The sequence below is a fragment of the Diabrotica undecimpunctata genome, chromosome 10, assembly GCF_040954645.1.
Source record: "Diabrotica undecimpunctata isolate CICGRU chromosome 10, icDiaUnde3, whole genome shotgun sequence".
Classification (NCBI taxonomy): domain Eukaryota; kingdom Metazoa; phylum Arthropoda; class Insecta; order Coleoptera; family Chrysomelidae; genus Diabrotica; species Diabrotica undecimpunctata.
Window position 1 is genome coordinate 2221220 of NC_092812.1, and position 26823 is coordinate 2248042.

At 32.8% G+C, this 26823-nt stretch overlaps 1 protein-coding gene across 2 annotated transcripts in view; it reads left to right on the forward strand.

The window, feature by feature from the left end:
* Nucleotides 1–26823, forward strand: part of Apoltp (Apolipoprotein lipid transfer particle) — a 1459665-nt gene that overhangs the window by 457962 nt on the left and 974880 nt on the right. For both annotated transcript variants that reach the window (XM_072546518.1, XM_072546519.1), the window contains exons 23-24: nucleotides 466–663; nucleotides 26335–26613. In XM_072546518.1, the coding sequence (XP_072402619.1) occupies nucleotides 466–663; nucleotides 26335–26613 (477 nt within the window). The remainder of the gene's footprint in view (nucleotides 1–465; nucleotides 664–26334; nucleotides 26614–26823) is intronic.

The window sequence follows — 26823 nt, forward strand, 5'->3', positions numbered from 1 at the left end:
ACAATGTATTTGTTAATTTTAACTTAATGATCTGTTTCCTTTTTCTGGATTTCTTGAAGTATTAGTATTTATTTTCTAAGTGTATTTGCATAAGTGATATCTATAATTTTTCCCTTTTTGATATACGAACAAGTTCTTTAAGACTGTTGTAAATTTAGTATTGCAAATTTCATATTAATAAACTATAATTTACTTAGATACGATAAGGAAATTTTAATATACACTGAAAAACCATTAAAAATTATTTAACAAACCATATGTAAATTCTATAAATTTTGCTATTCAGTTCAAACGATATTTTTTTAATATTAGAATAATAATGTCAAAATACTTCTAAGACACCTATGCACACAATAAAAATCAAGTTATTTATGAGTATTTACAAACCTCAATTAAACAAAAACAACAACACGCGACAACTAAATAGGAGTTTTGGCATGATATTGAATTAGCTATATTTTTCAGGCAGATTTTCGAGTCGGATGGAATTTTCTATTGCTGGGATTCTCTGGAGTCTGGCATTATGCTAATGTTACAGACTTCGACTACTCCTACAAGATTTACACTCCAATCGAAGGTTTTGAAGAAAACGGTATCGTCGGCAAACTCATACTCAAAGAAGGCTTAGACTTTGAAATTTCCATTAAGTTTTCTTACTATAAGGTGAGTACACTGTTATGCTGATGCCTATATTGAGTGCAATAGGGATTTGTTTATATATTGATTTGTTTATATTTTTAAACTATATGTTCGATGATGCGATTATATACTATTTGTCAAGATTATTTTAGGAGAAAATTTTTGATTTTAATTCTTTAATAATGAATCAGGTAATATTTTATTTGGCTGGCGAAGGATACTTTCTATTACTAATAAAATTTTTTTCTTTTTTCTCTCATAATACAATATAACACATTTATACAATTACAAATTACAAAACAGCCTACAACTCTGTGAATAAAAGGGAAATGTTCCAAGTAATATAAGAGCTAGGAATACCAAATCCGTTGGTAAATTTAACAAAACTAACTCTTGAACAAGTTGAGTGTAGAATACAAATTTAGGAGGAACTGTCTGAACCTTTTAAAACAAATAACGGGCTGCGCCAGGGAGACCCTCTCTCCTGTATACTGTTTAATCTGGCTCTGTAATAAATAATAAATCAGTGTAAATCCTTACCTGATGATGATATTAATATTGTTGGGAGAACGAAAAACGCTCTAGGAGAGGTGTATGTAGCATTAAAGGAATCAGCTACAAAAATGGGTGTAATAATAAACAGCAACAAAACGAAGTATATGAAAATATACACGCAAACACAAATCTTACGACCACTTGTTATAGAAAATGTTATACCTGGGAGCGCTCCTTCACACTGAAAACAATACTACCGCAGAGATAAACCACAGAATTTGCACGACCAACCGATGCTATTTTGGGCTTAATATTCTCCTTAAATCCACAATTATATCGAGAAATACAAAAATAGAACTCTACAAAACAATAATACGCCCAGTCTTAACATATGGTTCAAAGACCTGGAATCTAACAAAAAGTAATGAAAACATGTTATATGTTCCGAAAGAACAGTACTTAGGCAAATCTATAACGCAGTAATTGACAATGGAGTGTAAAGAAAACGATACAACTTCAAACTTTATAGAGTATGCCAGTAACCAGATATCGTAAAACATATTAAGAAAGAACGTCTGAGGTGCATAGCACATGTAATGTGGATGGAATAAAATGACCCAGCTAGAAAAACGCTCCTTGATAGACCCATTGGTTAGAGAAGAAGAGGAAGACCCAGAACAAGGTTCTTTGATAACATCGATGAAGACATGAGAAATATGGGAGTACGTGATTGACGAAGGAAGACGATAGATAAGGACGACTGCAGAGAAATTTTTAAGGAGGCTAGCACTCACACAGAGTTATAAAACCAGAATAATGATGATGACAATGATACAATATGATAGGTACAGTTCACCAAAAATAGCTGAAAGTCAGAAATTCTAACTGCCTGCGCGAACAATGAAGTGAGAACGCACTCGGAGGGAAAAAGATAGCCTGTACGCGCGGACGAACTTTAAAATGTAGGTACCATCGGAGACACAAATATAAAAACGTAAAGTTTGAATAGTTTCCAATAGGTCTCGTACACAATTAATATTACCGTCATTACTTTTCTTCAGTATATTTCAGTATATTTGTGGTATTTGTTCTACAAAGTGAGATGTAAAAAAATAGATCCAACAAAAACCGCTTGGGTTGCTATAAATTATGGGATTATAAACCAAAAATTATATTTTTATATCGGGCATTTATACTTTATATTGTTGCCGAGACGGGGCATTTGGGCCTGTAGGACCCATCGCCGGCTCTTCGGGCTTCTTCCTATCCCCGGAATTGGATCGGGTATTCACCATCTTTGGTTTGTCGCTGGTAGAAAGGTTAAATACCACCGCTGTTATAAATAACAGTTCCAGTGACAAATATCTGTTATAGGTAACGGTTCCAAGGAACAGTTACAAAGTAACAGAGCAAAAATGGAAAACAGATAGATAAAAATGATCTAAGTATTCCTTGACTTACGGAAGGAATAACTTAGTAAACAAGTAAATTAAATGGTATAAAAATATAATGCAAAGAAAAAAATGTTTCTAAGTGTTTCTTGACTTACGGAAGAAACAACTTGGGACAGAAATATAGATAAATGAAATATGTAAATGTGAGAGTAAAATATGGAAATATTTCTAAGTGTTTCTTGACTTACGGAAGAAACGACTTAGAGTGGAAAAATAAAATACTCAAAATATAAAACGAGAAATGCAAAAATGAAACAGATTATAGAAATATGTCTAAGTGTTTCTTGACTTACGGAACAAACAAATTAGCATAAAATAGAAAATGAAAGAGACAAATGTATTAGGTATTTTCTTAACTTAAGGAAGAAAATATCTTAGATAAAATATCGGAAATAATAGCAACAATGATTATGAAAATATTTCTAAGTGTTCTTTTGACTTACCGGAAAAGAACGGCTTAGACAAACAATTAAAATACCAAGTCAAATATTCAGAGAAATATTTCTAAGAGTTCTTTGACTTACCGGAAAGAACTACTTAGACAAAGTACAAATCAAAATATAAAATAGAAAAAGCAAGATCAATATTTCTAAGTGTTCTTAACTTACGGAAGAACAACTTAGACACAAAATACAAGAAAAATAAACAATCAAAATAATCAAATAAAATATCAAACAATCAGTACATGAACAAATATAGATCAATGTAATATTCTAACCTGAAAAGAAGGCCTGAATATACAATAATGCTAAAATAAAAATGGTATATAGGAAATCAGAAATAAAACAATAACTTAGTTGGAACAATAATAGCACCGACTAGGTCTACAGTAGAAGAGGAAAACTCGACTGATCGATGAGAGAAAATCTACCTGCTTTTATGTAAAACAAATCCTTTGTTTTACGAAGCAAAAGTGGAATTTCCCTGCATCGAGTCATTAGAAATTTGGATTTGGCCAAACTTGGAATTCCCAAGTATTTTGACCAATATCCAAATTCCTTGATGCGTCCGGCACGGCTGTCAGCTCCCGACCGACACGCCTCCGGAGGACAATATTACCATTATATTGACCAAAAGGTTTCGGAGAAAAAGGGCGTAAGCAATAAAGTAATAAAGTAGTAATAAAATCGTCTAATGCAATACTAATAGAAATTAGATTTTCGGTTCCGGTGAAGCATAAATATGGTGTCTTTGTACCAGTACCTTTTGTTAAAAACGGCCTTTATCTTTGAATATTTACCCAAAGTATGATTATTAATGACCGTGTAGGGGCCCCATAAATGATTAACGCCCGATTTCATAATCGCAACCTAAAGTACACTTTAACTAATGTTCACTTTACACTAAAGTGCACTTTAGTATTGCACCCGGTTTCATAATACCTACAGCTCTTTTCATTAGTAAAAGTAAACTTTAGTGTTTAATTTGGTAGGTTGGTAATCGTGTTTATGTCAATTTTGCCGGGTTTTTGTCGAAATCGAAATAACGTGGTATATCTTTTGTATCTTAAATTGTTTATAAAAGTTGTTAATTGTTTATAAAGTTAAAGTTAGTTGTTAATTGTTCGTAAAGTTAAAGTTAGTTGTTAATTGTTTGTAAAGTTAGTTGTTAATTGTTTGTAAAGTTAGGTATTAAAAGTTAGTTGTTATTTGTTTGTAAAGTTACGTGTTAAAAGTTAGTTGATAATGTTATAATTTAAGTTAGGTGAAGTCCTCCTTCTAGTTTGAAGACATCAAGAGACAAGTAAATATATGTACTTTAGGAAATATGCACCAATAAACGTCTGGCCATCAACAATTATACTTTATTCCTTCTTACATACAGAACAATACAAAACTTGACTGACAGTAGTTTATTACCTATTTATGACATTACTCATTGCACTGTCAACAATGTCACTTCATATAGAACAACATCCACTTTTTATGTTGGATATTCTAACACTCTCCCTCAACATGAAAAGTAGATAAGCTAAATACTAGACCTTAACAAAATAAACATTATTTTAAATTCAAATTCTTACAGATTAACTGCAATTTCTTTGAATTTAACGACTTGGTCAACATATCAGCCACCATTTCATTCGTCGACATATATTTTAATTGAATATCATTGTTAGCTATTTTTTCACGAATAAAATGATACTTGACATGAATATGTTTCGTTCTCTTATGGTATACTTGATTTTCCGATAACTTTATGGCACTTTGATTATCATTAAATATAACCATCGGAAAACCTTCAAACAAAAACTTACAATTAACATTGTTTTCAAATATTTCTTTACATAAATATGTTAATTTTTAATAAATGCTTAATTGAAGGCCAAACGATTCCAGACGATTGGAATTTGGCCCACATTAGCCCCATTTATAAAAAGGGAGACAGAAAAGAATGCGGAAATTATAGAGGCATTAGCGTAACTAGCTCGCTGGGAAGGTTATATGGTCGTATATTGAAAAGAAGAATAGAAGAGGAGTATAAAGAAATTGAAGAACAAAGCGGCTTCAGAGCAGGAAGATCGTGCGTGGACAACACATTTACCCTTAAACAAGTAATTGAAAAACGAACAGCTCGAAACCTCCCTACGCATCTGGTATTTATAGATCTGGAGAAGGCTTATGATACAGTTCCTTTAAAACTCTTATTTAGTGTCTTGACGAAAACGGACTTTAGTAAAACATATCTAAAAGCAATACTGAACATCTATAAATGTCCTCAAAGCACTGTAAAAACAGGAAATACTTTCTCAAGGGTATTTACAGTAACGAAAGGCTTGAGACAAGGATGTTGTCTTTCCCCCACCCTATTCAAAATATATATCCAAGAAGCACTGCACCAGTGGAGACAAAAATGTGCGGGAATGGGGTTGAAGCTTAACAACCATTATCTGACAACGCTCTTCTTTGCAGATGATCAAGTACTAATTGCAAGCTGTGAAGAAGATGCAGATTATATGCTTAGAAAGCTCAAAGATGAATACGAAAAATGGGGGATGAGTATGAATATGTCTAAAAGAGAATATATGCGAATAGGCAATGAAGACGAAGACCCGGATTTGGAAATTAGACAAATGAAAAGGTTACAAATGTTAATTGTAGAGCCAATTCTTACATATGGAGCAGAATGTTGGCAAATGACAGTAAAAGGAAAGAAAAAAGTTGACACGGTTGAAATGGACTACCTAAGAAGAGCTTGCCGTATATCAAGAGAGTAGAACGTATACCTAATGCTGAAATTAGAAGAAAAACAGAAAGAGTACATACAACTTCTGAAAGAATAGAAACTAGACAGTTAATATGGTATGGACACGTACAGAGGATGGACGACAACAGATGGCCAAAAAGAGCTATGGAATACAATCCAAGTAATAGAAGGAAACGAGGAAGACCAGCCAAGTCTTGGATACAAGGTGTTATGGAAACCATGAAAGATAGAGCCATTGATGAAGACACCTGGAGAGATAGAAAAAGATGGCGATCGAAATGCGGGAAGCGGCAGAAGCTGTAGGATCCCCGCTTATATATATATATATATATATATATATATATATATATATATATATATATATATATATATATATATATATATATATATATATATATATATATATATATATATATATATATATATGTTAAGTATAACGATTCTTTTGCTGCCTCAGTTATGCCAATATATTCAGCTTCAGTTGAACTTAAAGCCAAAGTTCTTTGCTTTTGACATTCCCATGAGATAGGACCACCAGCCAACGAAAAAATAAATCCATAAAATGACTTTCTATCTGAACTGTTATTGACCCAATCTGAGTCAACAAAGCCACTTAAACTAACATTTGACTTTCTGTAATTGATTCCTACAGTTCTTGTACCTTTTAGGTATCTCAAAACACGTTTGGCTGCTAACCAATGTTCTTTCGTATGAGTTTTATTAAACTGGCTAAGATAAGTGACAGAGAAAGCTATGTCAGGCCTTGAACAGACCGCTAAATACATCATCGAACCAATCAATTTTTGATAAGGACATTCATACAAAATTCCTTCATTAGAAAGTTTAACATTCGGTTCTAAAGGAGTATTTACAATGCTACAATTCGTCATTTCAAATCGTTCAAGTATTTTATCAATATACTGTTCTTGACTTAATTTCAATTCAAACTCTGACTTACTTCTCTCTATCTTCATACCCAAACAATGTGTAATTGGACCCAAATCCTTAATATGAAAGTTTTTATCTAATTCGTTTTTCAAAACTTTAACCTCATCATGATTATTGTAAAAAACAAAAAAATCATCTACATAGAGTGCTACAATAAGGATTGAATTCTCATTATTTTTAACAAAAATACATGGTTCAATTTCACATTGTTTAAAATTCAACGTTAAAAAAATTTGGTATGCCTTTTTATACCACAGTCTCGATGACTGTTTGAGACCATATATAGCTTTCCTGAGCAGACAGACTTTATTTTCCAAGTCTGGTTCATCAAAACCTTCAGGTTGAGCCATATATATGGTTTCATCAATCACACCATTCAGGAATGCAGTCTCCACATCTAAATGAACTGTATCTAGATTTAATTCAACAGCCATCGTTAACAAAAGCCTAAAATTACTAAAACGAATGACTGGAGAATACGTTTCTGAATAGTCAACCCCATATTTCTGTGTAAAACCCGTTGCCACCAATCTTGCCTTGTACCTTACTATTTCACCCTTTTCATTTTTCTTTATTTTAAACACCCATTTATTCTGAACAATATTTGTATTTGCAGGTTTATCAACCAATTTCCAAGTATTATTCATTCTGAGAGCTGTCAATTCATTCTGAATGGCTAATTTCCATTCATGGCTGTGACTACTTGACAGTGCCTCAGAAAGACTTGTGGGCTCAAATTCATTTGACATAGTAAACATGGCAAGATCAGGTACATTTTCCAGATCTTTATCTAACAAAAAATCATTATACAATTTTGGTTTATTTCTAACACGTGTAGGGTAACGCTTAGATTCTTGAACACTATCACTATTTCTTTCTTCTCTATTCACTTCTTGATTTTCACTCGCACTTTCTTCTACACTTTTTATATTCTCAGATTCCACAATTTCACCGATACCACTTTTTACTTCTTCGGAGTTTTCATTTACACTAAAACATTCTGACTGATGTTGGTTCACTGATTTGGCTTCAACAATTCGCAAATTGCATATAACCTCAGGTTTAAATCGTACGTCGTGGCTCGATACGATTCTTCTTTCAGATGGAATCCATATCCTAAAACCATCCCTGTCATTCACATAACCAACTAAATAACCATGTATCGCCTTGTCATCAAATTTACTGCGAAGATTCTTGTTAACGTGAACATAACATTCAGTGCCAAATATTCTTAAATGTTTCAAGCTTCCAATTGGCTTTCTATACCACAATTCATAGGGACTTTTACTTTCAATTGATGACTTTCCTGTACGATTCAGAATGTACACTGCAGTATTGCATGCTTCTGCCCACAATTGTTTGGACAACTTACATGTGTTTAACATGGAACGTGCGCACTCTACAATGGTGCGGTTTTCCCTTTCAGCAACACCATTCTGCTGAGGTGTATAGGGTGGAGTGATACAATGCTCTATACCTCTCTTCGCAAGAAGTTCAGATACCTTTCTATTGTCAAACTCTCTCCCTCCATCGCATCTCAGTTGCTTTACTACATGGCCATTTGTACTAGCTTCATTTAAAAATTGTTCTAAGAAAGTACATACCTCACTTTTGTGTTTCATAAAGAAAACTTTCCGAAACTTACTAAAGTCATCTTTAAAACATACGTAATAACGTGCTTTTCCCAGTGATTCTATAGACATGGGCCCATTCACATCTGCATGGATCTGCTCACCAATGACTTGTGGTCGATTGATCCTAGATTTGAATGGCAATCTATGCATTTTTCCAATTGCACATCCATCGCAAAAGCTTTCTTTGCACCCATCAATGTCTATATTCATTTTCTTCAATACCTTCTTTACGTGTTGCTTATGCTGATGACCAAATCTTCATATATATTTACACCTTTTTCATCAAGTACTGTAATAAAACCCCTTTGTGCAGCAGCTTTCACAGAAAACAAATGAGCACTTGCTTCAGGAACATAAAAAACATTCTTCAAGTCAGCACCTTTCCATTTATTATTCAGATGCGTTTGAATTTTCACTGTTCCTTGTCCATGGGCTAACATACATACATCCTTCTTACCCAGTGATATACTTTCTGGTTCAGCAAATTCTGTATAAGATGAGAAATATTGCTTATCTGTAGTGATATGATTTGTTGCTTCACTGTCACAATACCATTTTCCAGCTTCAATACAATTGTTAGATGAGGCACTTAAAACAACAGACAAAAAAGCAGTATCATTACTTTTCTTCTTACCTAAATTCTCAGCTGATTTTTTCAACGGACACTCTTTCGCCCAATGGCCTAGTTTCTTGCATTTGTGACATGGAAATTTTTCTTTTGCACGATGTACATTTTTCTTTGACTTCATACTTTGGTTCTGATTGTATTTTTCTGTCGGGCTATTGTGTGCAACGAACGCAAAAGATTCTAAAGTACTTTGGTCACGTAATTCAATGGTACACAATTTCTCAATCAGTAAATTCAAAGTTTGATTCTTTGATGGTATCGTGTCCCACAAATCTTTGAAATTATCAAAGTCCTTACCCAAAGTTGATAAGATCCGACCATTTAACATTCTTTCGGATAAAACATTTTCATCATGCTTCTGCAGTTCATCATTTAAATCTACAAACAGTTTCTGTAACTTCGCAACATGTGTACTAATATCTTCTTTTTCATCACGTTGGACTCTAAAAAAGGCTTCAATTAACATGTTTAACCGTTACGTACTGCTACGTTCAAATCTCGCACGCAATTTGTCCCATATTTCACTAGCGTGAGTACACGTCAATACGAGCTCGGCAACAGTTTTTCCTAGCGTACCTGCTAACAAACTTGCCGCTTTCGCATCGTCTTTTAACCATTGCTGATGCTTCTGTATTTCCGCTGAAGTTGAATCTTCACTAACCTCAGGACACTTACACATACCGTTTACAATGTCTTCAAGTGCATACGAACGTAATAACATCGAAACGTGCCATTTCCACTTCGCCCAGTCTTCAGGACCCTCGAGTTTGTCAACTTGAATTTTATAATCGTTATTGCTGGTCGCCATATTTTATTCACCGACAATAACAACAAACAAAACTAAATAAAGTACAAACCTAACTTGTTCACAGTTCACACGTGGATTGGGCCCATAACCTGTTATAATTTAAGTTAGGTGAAGTCCTCCTTCTAGTTTGGAGACATCAAGAGACAAGGAAATATATGTACTTTAGGAAATATGCACCAATAAACGTCTGGCCATCAACAATTATACTTTATTCCTTCTTACATACAGAACAATACAAAACTTGACTGACAGTAGTTTATTACCTATTTATGACATTACTCATTGCACTGTCAACAATGTCACTTCATATAGAACAACATCCACTTTTTATGTTGGATATTCTAACAGATAATTATGTCTGCAGCGAAAAGAAGTCGTTCTGTGAATTTCACGAAAGAGGAGGAACTTTTACTCATTGAGGAAGTCTCTAAATATAAATCAATCATAGAGTGTAAAACAACAAATAAATTAAATTGGAATGAGAAGGTTAGTTTTTAATATATATAATTTTGTTTATATATGGAAAATAAAAATTACATTTGCAGGAAAATGCTTGGAAAAAAATTGTGGCTAATTTTAACGCAAAAAACTTTCATGCCAGGACACTGGATCAAGTACGGGCCAAATATGATAACATAAAGAGCAAGGCAAGAAAGGAAGTTGCCAAGTTAAGGTGCTACCAAGCGGGGACTGGTGGCGGCCCATGCTCCAGTTTTAATTTAGACACCAGTACAGATGCTGTACTGGATTTGATGAATTTAAAGACTTAATAATTTAAAATGGGTTTGACTGCAGAATTTGATTCTGATTCTATTGAAATCAATAAAGTACTAAGTTTAAACAGGTTTTTTTATAACATAATTATTAATTTCAATTGTTTTAGGATATACAAAATGATGTTGGAGAATTATTTGAAATGGATGTCAATAACGTATGCATATTTATATAAAGGTTGTATACATCTTTTCTAACACATTTTTTTTTAGATTTTAATTGTTGAAGAATCATCAACAACATCAAAAGATGAATTTGAACATAGTGATAACAATACAGACTCCAAAATTTCTTTAGAAGTAGTTGAACAGGTAGTAAAGATGTAATAAAAATGTACAGTTGTAATTAAATAAGTCTTGTTTTTAGGATTCACCCAGAAAAAACTGGAACAAGTATGTTCCGGAAAAATTAAAAAAAAACAGCCCATCAAAAGCTGAGGCCTAAAGTTTTAAATCCTGCCATTGAGGCAAAGAAAAAATATTATGAACACAAGCTGAAAGTATTAATTGAAGAAAATCAAAGGCAAAAGGAAAAGAAAGAGAGGGAAAAGGCTAAACATGAGAGAGGTATAAGGGAGCAGGATTTAAAAATTAAAATATTAGAAATGGAATTAAAATTAAAACAAAAAATTTTGGCTCAACAAAATTTATAATAAATATAGTGTACAAAAAGTGTTGTGTTTTAATGTCCCTTATATTCCACAAGTAAATTGAAATTATTCAAAACATTTAAGAACACAGTACAGAAATTGCTGAATTAATAAATATGTACAAAAATTATAAATATGTAAATTACTAAAATTAACCATCATGCCTCAGCCCTAAATATGCGTATATAGAGAACATCACAGTTACTTGCTGCACAATTTTCTGAAATTGAGCAAATGACGAGGGATGACCCAGCCCCACGAAAACAGGGATGTATAAGTATTATATAAAAAGAAAAACTAGGTATTTTTGCCAATTGTACAAAAACTGGTTATGTATGGAACATATAAAAGCATTTTGTGCTGATCATGTAGAAAGAAAATTTACATAATTTAACCCCCTCTATTTTCTGTTTCTAATTTTAATTTTGAATGTATCCTTTTTACTTGTATTACTGTAAGTATATAGAATAATAATATTGTCTTCTTTTATATTTTTCTTTTGTATTTTGCCGTTCATGATTTTTTTAATAAACTCTTGTAAAAAAATAATGGTGTTAGTTATTTCGCAGTAAACTATAAAAATATATATTGATAGACATATTATATGTACATTTAGGTAGTACAACGTTACATCAGTAAGTTTCCTTAAAAATATTTAAAAAACATTTTTTTTTAATAAGGAGAATATTGTTTTAAATTTGGTCCTGATAGACCCCACCCGTGTATTTGTGTCACAAGAAAGTCACCCGTGGAATGGAGGGTTAAATTTGTATCAAAATGAAACAAGTTTATGGAATTCTACGGCGCCAGAGCGTAAGAACCGGAACGATATATACGATGCATGGAACCGAATAAAAAATCAATTAAAGAATGTACTATTTTGATTAAAGACTTAAAAAAGAAGAGAGACAATTTAATGTTGACATACAGAAAGCAAACAACAAAAGTAGAGACCTACACAGACTGTCACGGACCGTAGGAAGAGCTCTGCCTGCCGTACGTTGCCGTCCGTACTCATCGGCTGTGCGCCATGATCTGTAGAATCGCCGAGCGTGGGAAGCCTTGACTGCTTAGTTCTGAAATCAACTTGCTTTAAAACGGCGGCGTTTACCTGCGATTTTATATAATTACCGTGTTATTAATTATATTATTTTATCATATGATATATTATATTACATTATATAATATTCAGTTGTATTTACCTATATTTTCACAATTTAAAGACACGACAATGACTAAATATTGTTGCAAAGTTTGCAACGTTGTTTCCTTTAAAAAAGAATTTATCGAGACATTTTAAAAATAAACACGCAAAATATAAAGTCAACTATAAATCTATTCATTCCCAACATTTAAAATGTTGACAAAAAAATACCTTTTAATACATTCGAACACACTGAATCTTGTTTTACTTGCCAAAAATTCTAAACATTGCTGAATTTTAAGCTTGTCCAAAATAGATTATTTCTAAACTGCTCAATATCAATATTAAAGTATTTTATAGCTAAATTAAATTGCCGTGCTACTAATTAAATGCTGGTAACTTTATTACGAGCGGACCAGATAAGCGGCGATATATTTTACACTACCTTTATGAATAACATTTTACTGCTCTGTTTTTTCAATCAGCACTGCTCAACAAGTTATCGTTTATTGGTTTTAATATTTTATTGCAATAGTACGAGTACGGAATATTTATTTAAACAGTAAATTTATTACATGTTAATTTTTTTTAATTAATGTATTTCTTAAATCCACACAATCATTGAAAAATGAGTCATGCGCAATCTCACAATCAATGCAGTGTTTATGCTTGTTTAGCATTGGCTGTTCAATAATTTGTCCTTTTTACGGTGTAGCAGTTGTATATAAGTACCTATTTTTTTATAGTAGTGTAGTGAAGCGGTACTTTAAAGTAAAATGAGTAATTTGGAAGAAAATAAAATACAGTCGAAACGTAGAGTGTTATCTCGAGAAGAACGGCGTTTAGTTCTGAAAGTCGAAAATTATTTCAATTTGGAAAAAAATAATATGGGTCCATTGACATCTGCTACGACAGTTCAGAAACGCACATGCGATGCTTGTGGTATCTCAGAGTGGACATTCCGAAGAATTAATAACATGAGTGAGGATGAAATAAATAAAGTAAGCAAGAGAAATCGTCGACATCCAAGAACTTTAGATTTGCACCAGTCAATTAAATTTTAATTAAAAATATTATATATAATATGTATAAAGCCAAAGAACATGTAACAATTAGTGCTGTGTTACAAAAAATAAAAAAAAAGGAACTGTGTGATATTAGTTTAACAACAACAAAAGACAAATAATAGACAAGTATTGTGTGAATTGTCTAATGTTGTTTTAAAACGGTGGCATTTTTTAAAAAAATACATGAACAATAAAATGTCTGATAGTTCGAGGCAAGTTGTATTTTTAGATGAAACTTGGATTTTCATCCATCCCATCCTGGCAAGATGGCACCACGAAATGTTAAGCTGGATTTATAGTTTGACGCACTGTAAACGTAGACGCACTGGAAAAAGATCAACATAGAATTTTGTGTACTCTTATTTATAAATGAACGTAAACGCATGACGGAACGTAAGTGAAACGCACTGCAACGGAAGAGTTGGCCAACTTTCATCTTTTACAGTGCGTTACTTGCGTCTGGCCAATCAAAAGGAAGAATTTTGTGCTGTCAACCAAAGTGAACTGTCTGTCCCGCCCACCATTTTGTAAAGTTGTTTATCAACATAATCGAATTTTGATTTTGTTGATTATTTGTTACAATGAACGTTAAGAATTTATAAAATAATAATAATAAATAATAAAAGAATAATATAGTATCATGGTCACCAACTCTAGCCTCTGAAAAAATTCCACTCCGTCGATTTATAAATTGAAATAAAATTTATAGTCCGTTTGTTACGTCTGCAGTGCGTCTACGTCTACAGTCCGTCAATCTATAAATCCAGCTTTATTCTTCTAGTCGTTCCGGTAATGGTAAACGCTACATTATAATTCATGCTGGAAATGAGGGTTTTATGTCTGACGCTAGTTTAATTTTTTCGTCCCTAAAGAATACAGGTGATTACCATGGAAATGTGGATGCAAATATTTTTGAAGAATGGTTTGAAGAAAATTTGTTAAAAAAAATGGGTGGAGCGACCACCCATAATAGTGTTGGATAATGCATCCTACCACTCAAGAGTAGAAGAGAGATTTTCTTCAAGCAGCTAAACAAAAGAAGAAATAAAGTTGTGGTTGAGAGAAAAGAAAATTTATCACAATGACATATTTTTAAAAGTCGATTTACTTCAAAGCTTGAGAGAGCACAAAATTCAAAACAAATTTGTTACTGACCAAATGGCTATTAAATATGGCCATTAAGTTCTTCGACTTCCGCCCTACTATTGCCACTATAATGCAGTTGAGTTTGTTTGGGGTATAGCCAAAAATTTTTATCATAAACATGCATCCAAAACAACAGATGACGCTAGCGTTCTTAGTTTATGGAAAGAATCGCTAAAACAAATAAAGGCAGAACAATGGCAAAATTGTATTAGACATATGGAAGACATATTCGTTCAGTCTTTTTAAACCGAGCGAGTTATAGATGAGGTCCGGCCTCTAATTTCAATAGGACAAATCGTTTGCTAAAAAGAAGTAACAAAAAAGTGTTTCGGGAATTTAATTGGGACTTTATGGTATGTTTTAGTTAAACGATAAAATACCTTCGGTCTCATTACTGGACTGCATACACCCAATAGCTTTGGTATTAATTACTGGACTACACGTGTTTAAACTTTTTGTTTTGCTAAAAACTCGGAAGTGATTTAGTGCCAATTTGTTTCAAGGTTATATTTAATACAGTGTCTGCAGAAAGTAAAGTCTTGAACGTGTTTTATTCAAATTTGGACATACCAGCAGCTCAGGAAGTATATTCCAATTTTACTGCATACAAAACCATTTGTATAATTTTCACTCTACGCAAAATAGAGACTTATAGAGACCTTGATGAACATTTTTTGATGTCGACAAATAATTTCGAGTATTCGAAATATTCCGTTTCACTTCTTTTAATACGCCCTGTATATACATATTATATTCATTTTATTTGCCTTTGATATATTTTAATATTTAAGGCAATAGACGTGTATAATACACGTTTATTGCCTTAATTATTTTTTCCACAATGATATTGATGCACGTTCTGCTTTTACAGCAACCATTAGTATCAAAACCTAACCTTGGTGTTTTATGTATGAGAACAAAATTAGTTGGGGAGAACCGTTATGAGCATCTGCTTTTCTATAAATACCCTTGTTCTATTATACTACCATAAATGGAAATAATGAATAGCTGTAAAAGGTCTTTTCCTTATAATGAATTTAAAAGGAGACAAAAACGCTAACACGAAATAAACGAACCTACAGTCAGTGGCATTCTGAATCATTCTTGAACTGAAATATTTTCGAAACAAAATATGACTTATTTATTTATATTTCATTATTTCTTTTATACTTTTGACGAAAATGTTATACTGTGTGATATTGAAAATGCAACTCATAAACTCGAATCATTGGATCTGAAACTATTTTCTTATGACGTTTTCTACACTGAAAATTTTATGTTTGGGAATAAATTACAATATATTTGAAGTAAATTACATGTGTTTTATTTTTGATGTTTTGGATGCTAATCCAAAAATCGTTTTAATAAAACTTCATGAAATGAAAATTGTAAAAAAAAATTATGTATTTCGTAACCGAAACGACAAAGGAAAAAGACCAATAAGCCAGCTAAATAGCATATGCTGAATAGAAATGTAACAAAAAAATATCAACACAGAATATATTTTATAAAAACATAAAGTTTTGAGTTTTAAATTGTACTATAACTTCCATTAACCAAACTGCTTACGCGTATGGCTCAATTGTGTTTAAAACTGTTCACCAGTTAACAACTTAATTCACTAATTTTGAACAAAAATTTAATTATAAACTTTTTTTGTTTATAATAATAAAGTGATATGCGTCCCTAGTACTAATGGTTGGTTACTTCAATGCAAAAGTAGGCAAAGAAAACCAGTATAAGGAAGTAGCAGGGAAAGAAACCATTTTTGATTTTTTAAATTTGTATCAAAATGAAACAAGTTTATGGAATTCTACGGCGCCAGAGCGTAAGAACCGGAACGATATATACGATGCATGGAACCGAATAAAAAATCAATTGAAGAATGTACTATTTTGATTAAAGACTTAAAAAAGAAGAGAGACAATTTAATGTTGACATACAGAAGGCAAACAACAAAAGTAGAGACCTACACAGACTGTCACGGACCGTAGGAGACAAGTGACAACGGAAGAAAATTATGCCAACTAGCAGCAATAACAAACAGTTACATTATAAGCAGAAACTTCATGCACAGAAGAGAGCATAAAGTAACATGGTTGATACCTGGCACAAATCAGATAGATCACATACTAAAATTCAAAAAATAAACAGCAATAATACACGACGTCAGATCATATAAAGGAGCAAACGCGGACATAGACCATTTTCTAGTAATAGGAAAAATCAAAATGAAGATAACTAAAGCAGAGAGAACAAGACAAAACAAAAAAAGATGGACTCTGGAGAAGTTAAAAGTACAGGAACTAAGGAACAATATGAGACTACCCTAAAGAAAAATCTAACAGAAGCAAATAACACAGAGGACATATGGAAAAATATAAAAGAATCCATTTTGAATTCAGCTGAAGAGGTGCTAGGACAGAGGGAAATGAAAAGAAGGAAAGAGTGGTTTGATGCAGAATGCGAAATCAAAATCAAACAGAAAAACCCAACAAGAGATAAATGGATATCAACTAAAGAAGAACATCATCGAAACGAATATAAAGAAAAAAAGAAAGTAGCAGATAATAATTGTTGCAAGAACAAAAAAAAACTGTGGATGGAAGAGCCGTTAAAGGGCCTAGAAAAGAATAGTAAAGACAGCGCCAAACTATTTGGATACCTAATAATTCAACAAAGAAAAGGCAGACCAGTAGTTAAAACCGACAATAGATCATGGGAAACACACTTCACAGAACTATATAGATGCAAAGAAAGCCCGGAAGAGGAAGTAGGCGCAATGGAAGACATTAGAGATAATGAAATATGGATACCAACATATAATGAATATTTAGACATCATTCAAAAAATGAAACAGAAAAGAACACCCGGCCCAGATGAAATTCCCAATGAGCTGATTAAAAACAGAGGGGAAGAGTTATTAACAAGCACCTATAACCTAATAGTTAGAATATGGAAAGCAGAAAAAATGCCTGAGGATTGGAAAGAAGGTAGAATTATACCAATATTTAAGAAAGGAGAAGTAAAAAACCGTAACAACTATAGAGCAATATCTGTACTGAGCACAACATATAAAATTCTAACAGCCCTCATCAAGCAAAAACTCAATTCACAGAGAAAAAAATTGGGGACTACCAGCAAGGATTCAGAGAAGGCAGATCCACTGCAGATACGATTCACATAGTTACACAAACAATCGAAAAATACCACGAACACAACATAGAACTCTACATCCTCTTCGTAGACTTTAGACAAGCCTTTGACTGTATTGGAAGAAATAAATTATTAATTAAAATAAAAAATCAAGATATACCAGCAAAATTAATCAGGTTAACAAAAATGACTATGGATGGAGCTCGAGCTAACGTAACAGCAGAAGAAGGTAGCACAAAATCAATTGTAATAGAAACAGAAGTGCGGCAAGGCGATTCCCTGTCATATCAACCACATTATTCAACATAGCAGTAGAAGGAACAGTCAAGGCCAGCAAAATTAAAGGAACTATAGCCCACTCCTCAACACAAATAGTTGCATATGATTTAGTTCTTATGGGAAGAGACAAGGAAAGATTAAAAGAAGCAGTAACAATCCTGGCAAAAGAAGCACGGAAAAGAGGTCCAGAAATTAACGAAGGAAAAACAAAATATCTACTCTGCTCTAGAAGAGAAGATAACAGGACGAGAGAAACTACACTTTTGAAAGAGTCCAACAATTTAAATATTTGAAAGTAATACTGAATGCTCAAAACAAGAGAAGTGAAGAAGTAACGGAACGAATACTAGCAGGCAACAAAACATACTGGAGACATCATAGGCTCATAAAGGACAAGAACTTATCCAGAAATACAAAACTGAAAATAGACAGAGTTGCAATCAGACCAGTAGTTGCGTACGCAGCTGAGAAAATTAGCCTCATGGAAACAGATGAAGAAAAATTGAGAATTTTCGAAAGGAAAATCCTCAAACGGATTATGGGTCCAATAAAAATGGACAACGAAGAAATGAGAAGAAGAAAGAACCAAGAACTAAGAGACATAATAAAGGGAGAAGATATAGTTAGATTTATTAAAGCACAGAGGCTGAGATGTTGGGACACATAGAGAGAAGGAAAAGCGATCTACTGATTAAGAAGATCACCAGATGGAAACCAGCAACTGAAAGACCAAGGGAAAGACCCAGAGAGACATGGGCGGATCAGGTCATGAGAGATATCAAAATTCTGGAAGTGAGAAACTGGAGGGAACTATGCACATACCGAAATGAGTGGAAGAAAATTATAACGAAAACCAAGTCATACAACAAGCTTTGACAACATGCAAGTGGAATGCGGATTGATTCATCGCATTAAGCGAATCAGAGAGCTCTTAGTAAGGGCGGCAAACATTCCACCCGGAATAAAAAGCCCTGATGATGATGATGATGATATGCGTTCCTGAATCTACATGGATTTTACGTATGTGTTGGTTTTTATTAGCTGTGTGACCGTGCGCCCCAGAGCGCGTTATTAAAATTTCCATATCTTTGTCAAAAATTTACATAGAAACATCCACCAACTTCAACTTCAAACGTTTACTTTAAGTTGTTCTATAATTTCTATCAGCCCTATTTTCAGCCAGAGTTTATTGCTTAATTTTGTTTAAATCTTTTAGAAACAAATTAGTTCGCAACTTTATATAGAAATTTTTAATGTTTAATGGTTATATTATTTTTATTACTAAAGATCAAGTAATTTTCCATAACTTTTTTTCTAACGCTAGATTAAACCGCGTGCATGATAGGAGCATCTACCTGTTGCAATCCTTTGTTATATGTATATGTATATATATATATATATATATATATATATATATATATATATATATATATATATATATATATATATATATATATATATTTATATTTATGTTATATTTGTTTACTTGATTAATTGAGCAAATCAAAAACATAACTTAATTGTTCTCAGGGTGAAAAATCTCCTTATATTAACCTATGTTGTGTGGGTTCAAAGATTTCCTAGTTGTCCTTTATCGGGATAGAGAAAAAAGGATAATAATAAAAATAGTATGTTACAAAAAATTGGTATTCTTTATTTTATTTAAAAAAGAATAAAACAATTATCAAATTTTGCCGTTATCTTATCAATCAGCGTAAATGAATACAATAAAATTTACACAAAAAGGATATTTTAAGTTTTCTTGAAGACAAAACCAATTTAAAGCCAATTTCAATGAATATCTTTAAAACTATCTTTCTGATTTTTCAATATTTACTTTATTGCAAAAATAAAACTTTAAAACATTTTACAAATGAAGTCTACTCTTGAGTTAAAATGGTAACGACAATGATGTCAACAAACTTCATTCACAGTTACAAAATTTTCAATTCTGAACAGAAAATCACTGACCTTTTCTTCGTAGATTGTATTTGGACCATACCCAGAATCGTCCACGCTCCACAGCAATGTGGTCTGCCACTATTAGCCTCGGCTTTCTTCTGTTCGTATCTGCAATTCTCCTGCAACGACAGTACGAAACACCTGACTCAATTCTCCAAAACACTCAGCTACTTCCCAATGACAGAAGGACCTCTTTCTGTCAACTTGGTGCCGCCAAACTATTTCTTACTTATTCCAGAAACTGCCCACTTTAGATCCAAGGATATCTTTTCATCCACTTGTAATCTTCTTCCACAATTCTGCTAAGTTCCTTTCACAATGCCGGTATCCAAACTCACCAACACACCCTCTATCGAGACGCGACCTTTCCTTTCGATGATAAAAAAGACAACTACCACTTTCCTTATACATCGACTATCAATTCTCTCATTCAAAAAAAAACTGTCCAATCGAAAAGCTTTATTTTGTTTACAATCATTAAGAAAAAACCCCATTACTGTTTCCAGAGAAACTAAAATTTTTGCTTTAAAACTGGCTTTCCCTTTGGTTACAAATACATAATTCATTCACAAAAGGTTAATCACAATATCTTAATCCTAGGTCATATACAAACAATGAAAAGATTATAATGAGTATGGGCTTTCTAATTCTATATAAAAAGATTTTACCTGCGAGTGTTTAAAAATCAGTTGTTGACAGGCAAAATTTTCTGTTAATCTAATCTTATCTTAATCTAATACATAAATTTTGTTTACCAGGATGTCTTGAAAATTTATTTAAATGGTCCATTTATTAATTTTTATTTTTCTCTTTGGCTGAGAAAAACAAGTATGACAAAATCCCCGCCTTTGCATCTGATAAAAAATACTAAAACTATGCAGGGACTTTTCTTGATGCAAAACATTTTCCCTGTATATTTCTTCTTCTTAATCTATGTCCTATATACTAACTTATTTTCTACTTTGTGCTTTTCCATTTTATTCGTGATATTTGTATACATCGTGGATATTGTAAATTTCTCGGATCTTTTTCGAGTCCACGTGTTTCAGCACATAGCTGTTTCGAGGACCCTCGAAAACAGGCATTAAATTTGCGCAAACGTTACCAGGAATGTTTGACACTCGCAATGCTCTCACCATTACCTTATCACCTCTTTGGAATGTCATTGGTCTTCGTTTTCTATTATGATCTTGTCTATGGACAAATTTCTCATTTGCTCTCCGCAACCTCCTCTGTATAGCTTCCAATATCTGTTGATTTTATTTTGGCTCTGGATCTTCCCATGGCCTTGTCGGCATTATACCCTTCATTATGTATTCTTGGGTCTCTTTTGTTACTGTGCTCGGGATGGTATTTAAAAAAGTTTCTATTTCTGCGACTATCCTATCCCATCGTCGATGTTGGCCATCTGTTGCAATTCGAAGAAATTTCGTCACTTCCTGTATAAATCGTTCCGAAGGATTACTCTGAGGATGTCTGATGCTGACAAAATTTGTCTCTATTCCCCGTTCTCAAAGTTGTCCCTTGAAACGATCATTCCTAAAGTATGTCGCATTGTCTAGACGAATCCTTCTTGTTGTTCCTACTGTGGCTATAAAATTGTCGATTTTTATTTCAATTTTTTTTTCGGTGGAAACTAAGAATATATTCAATATTTTATCACATATTGTAAGCAAAAGGCTGATATTTTTATAATATTTTCGACTTTTTTTTTTTAATTTGTGTTGCATTTTAGTTATTAATATTTAAATATATTTTTGGTTATGTTGCAATATGGGCTAGCGTGGTGTTACAAATATGAGCTAGCCCATATTTGTGTGGTGCTACAAATTTGAGCTAGCCCATATTTGTATCAGTTTAGTCTACAGGGTTTTTTCTTTTTAGAATGCCTAGAAAAAGTATTGTAAAATGTTTGGTGGACTATATCCTTCAAATGGAAGCGAAATTCTATGGTTTACCGCCAACTGATATTAAACGAATGGCATTTAATCTGGCTGAATCAAATGGATTAAATAATTTCTTTATGCAGTTAAAAAAAGCTGGTAGAGGTTGTTTAGATTTATTCTTGGCGCGTCATAAAAATACGTTGGCTTTAAGGAGACCAACTGGAACGTCTTTTGGACGGGCAGCTAGCTTTAACAAAGAGAATGATCAAATATTTTTTGATCGTCTGGAAACAGCATATGATAAATACAATTTTTCCAATAATCAGGTTTACAACATAGATATAGATGAAACAGGCTTACCATTGTAAAAAATAAAATTGCAGCAATAGTGAGGCGCAAAGGAAAGAGACAAATCGCATCGCTGAATTCGGCTGAGAGAGGATCATTGATCACTTTAATTGCATGTATAAGCGCTGGAGGGAATTTAATCCCACCCATGTTAATCTTCCCAAGAAAGAATATAAATGTGCAATTCATGAAAGGTACTCCCCCTGGATCGATATCAGCCGTTGATCCTAGTGGTTGGGTGCAGTCTAATTTATTTACACAGTGGTTTAAACACTACATAGATACCTTTAAACCCTCTAAAGAGTTTCATGTACTTCTTATATTGGATGGACACTACAGTCATACTCGCAATTTAGATGTGATCAATCTGGCAAGGGAGAATAACATAGTTATAATTCCATTACCTCCACATTCAACACAAAACTGCAACCGCTATATAAAACTTTCATGGGAATGCGCAAGGCATACTATAGCAAAGCAATCAGGAAATGGTTACGTCATAATAACCGCGCCCTCTCTCAGTACGATATTGGAGAACTTTTTGGCAAAGCATACCTTAAAAACCAAACTGGAGAAATTGCTACACTGGACTTTATCCATTTGTAAGTCCGCAAGCTATGGAACCTGCTATCCTACCAAAAACATCAGAAGCAAGTAACATCAGTAAACCAGGTCCTTCTGGTTTGCAGAAAATTGTAAATCTATTTGAAATATCGTCAGTGCCGTCGATCAGGAAAAATCTACAAATCGTGGTAGAAAATCATCGAAATTAACGGTAATAACTTCTTCACCTTACAAGAAAGCATTGGACTAGCTAAACAGCAAAAAGTAATTAAATGTACAAGCAGTAAAACGACACATTACGGCTGAGTCCACAAGGGAGGTGACTAAGAAAAAAATTAAAAACAAGTCAGAGAGGCGGCATAAAAAGGAAATCGAAAGTTCTTCTGACAACGATAGTGAGCAGCAATTTCAACCAGCTGATAGAGATATGGATTTGGAAGAGATTCCTGGTATAACGAAAAATACAGATGTAAATTTTATTTTCTGTGATGGAAGATTTTGTGAGGATTATCGAGGTGAAAAATGGATTCAGTGTCTTATGTGCAACTTGTGGGCACATATAGATTGTTCTGGTGCAGAAAGAGACGAATATGTGTATGAATATTGTACGTAAAAAATTATAAAATAAAAATGTAATTTGAAGGTGAATCGTAGATGCATGTTGAAGTAAAAGGACTTCTAGCGTCGTTAAAAGTCTCTAGTAAGAGGCGTTGAATTTGCGGTTCACCTAATTTACTATCAGAGAGAGGTCTATGGACTTCTTGTTGCTTTGTATAGATGTCGGTGCTAGCGTACCTGGCTGTTATATATATATATATATATATATATATATATATATATATATATATATATATATATATATATTTATTTATACCATAGTTCACAACCATAGTGGATCATGTTCATAATATATAAGTCAGAGATATTTAAAGTTAAAGTTAACAAGCTCTCCACTATTACATAATACGCCAACGAACCTAATCTAAGTGAAAATCTCTTATGTAATATGTAATTAAATAATTAAAATATGTGTAATATTTAATAAACAACTTTTATGGAAATAATTGAAGACTCTTGACAAAAATTGGACTTGATCCATTATTACTCTGAAATATTTGGTGGAAAAAAATGGATTAAAAAGCGAAGTATGACAAAACTGGAATTTTAGTTACAAAAAATAATAACAAATAAAAAACCTATTACAACAAGCTTACAAACTTATTATCACAGCTTAAGTGGCATTAGTTTTAATTATTATCATAGACCAGTTGATGATTGTCTATGTCGTCTTATTCACCCTGTTGCTGGATTCGTGAACGGGTTCCTGTGTTGATGCAGAGATTTTTAGAATGATAGTGAGTGACTGGTGGCAGATATGGGAGGAGAAACAGCATGTCCTTTTTCTTTGCTTCTGTCACGAGTCTAGTTGTGGAGTACAGATGACTTTGATTACTAAGGATCTTCTCTCCCGTACCTCATCCATCTCATTTCTAACCACTTCACAGGTACTCCATCACTATCTTTTTTTCTATTTACAAGCACATCTCATATGTTCTTTGTCGACACAATGTCGCTCCTTTTTATGTTAGTTACTTTAAAAGGCACTGTCAATTTTGAAATTTTTATTACATCAATCCAGTCGTCTGGCCCAAAGATATGAGAAAATTTTCTGGCAGCCTTTTCAATAACCCCAAAATCTCAGTCGTTTGGCAAAAAGGAGTAGCCATATACAAGAAACTTGTGATCTATCGTTCTTTTGTTTATGTAAGGATCTTGAACAAGATTTAATAACGTGGCAGCCATTTTAAAGTTTCTATTTTGACCTGTACATGAATCTAAATAGAGAGTTACGTGGTTATGATTTTTGGCATGTTTTCTAAAATGCATGGTCAATATTGAAGATATTTCCTGAGATCCATATGTTTCGTCCCACACATACATAAAGCTGTTGTTTTTGTTAAATGAATAAATTCCTATGCTATAGACATACATATTTCTTTTATAGTATGCAGAGGATGTAGACAATTTTGGGTATGGCAGTGCTTTTTGGAGGTCAAAAGTAGCAACATAGTGTTCATCTGATGCGTTATCACTGTCCGATTTTAATACATCTCGAGCTTGTTTTGATTTTGCTAGGTGAACATTTTTCTCAACAATAAGTGAATTGGATGTCTCAGGTTCAGCTGCTGCAGCTATTTTTAAGGACAGTTGATCACATTTGGCGCACGTATCTTTCGATGGTATTTTAAAATGTAAATTAAACTTAGTTGTAAACACACGACAGTATTGTTTTTTTCTGAGGTACTTTGCCTTTCTTGCTGCATTTTGTTACATACGGGTCATATATTTTTCTAGTATTTAAATCAGGATTAAGATACTTTCTTTCCGGGTTCTTTGTTCTGCTATAATAATGCGCTGGGAAAGATTTTATATGTTCAACAATATCAGAGTCGTCGATCTTATTCTTTGAGTTTCTACCACGGGCATCTGTCACAGCACTTATATCAGGCTTTGAACGACACCGATAAACTCTACCGTACTTAGTACGGTAGAGTTAAGTAGAGTGAGTATGGTAGATTAAAGTTATTTCATCACTTAAAAAGCTCTTAAACTCATAACATATCTCCATTTTACCTCTTTCGAAAGCATCAATGATACGCTCATATAAAACTAATTATATACTAATGACAGTAAACCATGAGATATCAGATATCAACTTTTATTTGTCAGTTCATTAATGTCTGTGTTTCGTTTTACGTTTTGGTAAGTCATATATATACATATTTAACAATAACTGTTTGTCTTATACATGTACATTTTAGAATCTTGACAAAGGCAAGGGTTGCCTGTCGAAACGTTGATTGCAATGGAAATTAAAATCTAGTTCCACATGTAATATATATTTTATTGAACCTAAACCCAAGAAATACTAATATATAATATGCCATATTAGGTAAAAGAATAATAAATAAAAATGTAAACGAAAATATTAAAACATATAGGGTGTCCCATATAAAAAACATAAGTTAGTATTATATGTTAGTGGGACGACATAGAAAAAAATTTTGCGCCACTGGAAGATACTAATGATTGGATAGGGAAATCATAACTTTAACAAATAAAGAAGTCATAACTACTTATTTTCTACCTCCTCTAGTTTTCGGTATACCCTGTAAAACATACCAATTCGGGACACCATGTACAGTATTTCTTGGTTATTCGCAAACATTCATACAATTGTTTATAATAAATATTTTATTTTGCACTTTTATCCTTAATGAGGCAGTTTATATTTAATTCTGTAGTTATAATGTATATTAGTCGTAAAAATGAACATATTAAGATGTGCACCTATACACAGATATGCTTAAGAAACGACCACTTGATAGTAATATATTACTGTTTCCCAATACAAAATAAAGTTTAACAGCTCAATTGAATTAACCATATGGTCCCAGTTGTTACATAAAATCTCGACAGACGATTAATATTGTACTTCTGGTTTAAAACCCTCTGTCTAATAAACGTTATTTTGTAATTTTTCAGATCGGTGTGAAGCTGCTGGGTCAATCGAAACCCAAACCTCTTAAGGAATTAGGTATTAAGTTGAATAATGTCTACAAGCGATCAAAACAAGCACAAACAGAAGAAAAAGATTACGATGATCCACTCAGTTGGGAAGGTTTAATAGAAGTGGATGTCATAATTTACCCCACAATGAAAGGTGAACTAGAGATTGACGAAAAAGGAACAACTTACATTATAAAATCTCAGCTAAAAACTCCGCAGGGATTTATTGATATTTTCGATGAGTTTGATTTTACTGTAAGTAGATTATGGTATTTACAAAATAGTACAGTAAATATTGTTTTTTAATTTTTACATATTGAAACACAATTTTAAATATATTATAATATAATTTAAATAATATTCACTAATAATTATAGCACAATTCAGGTACATAATAACATAACATACAATACCATAAATCACAGGAGAGACAGTAAACAAATTACGAAAAAAAATTTTTTTGAA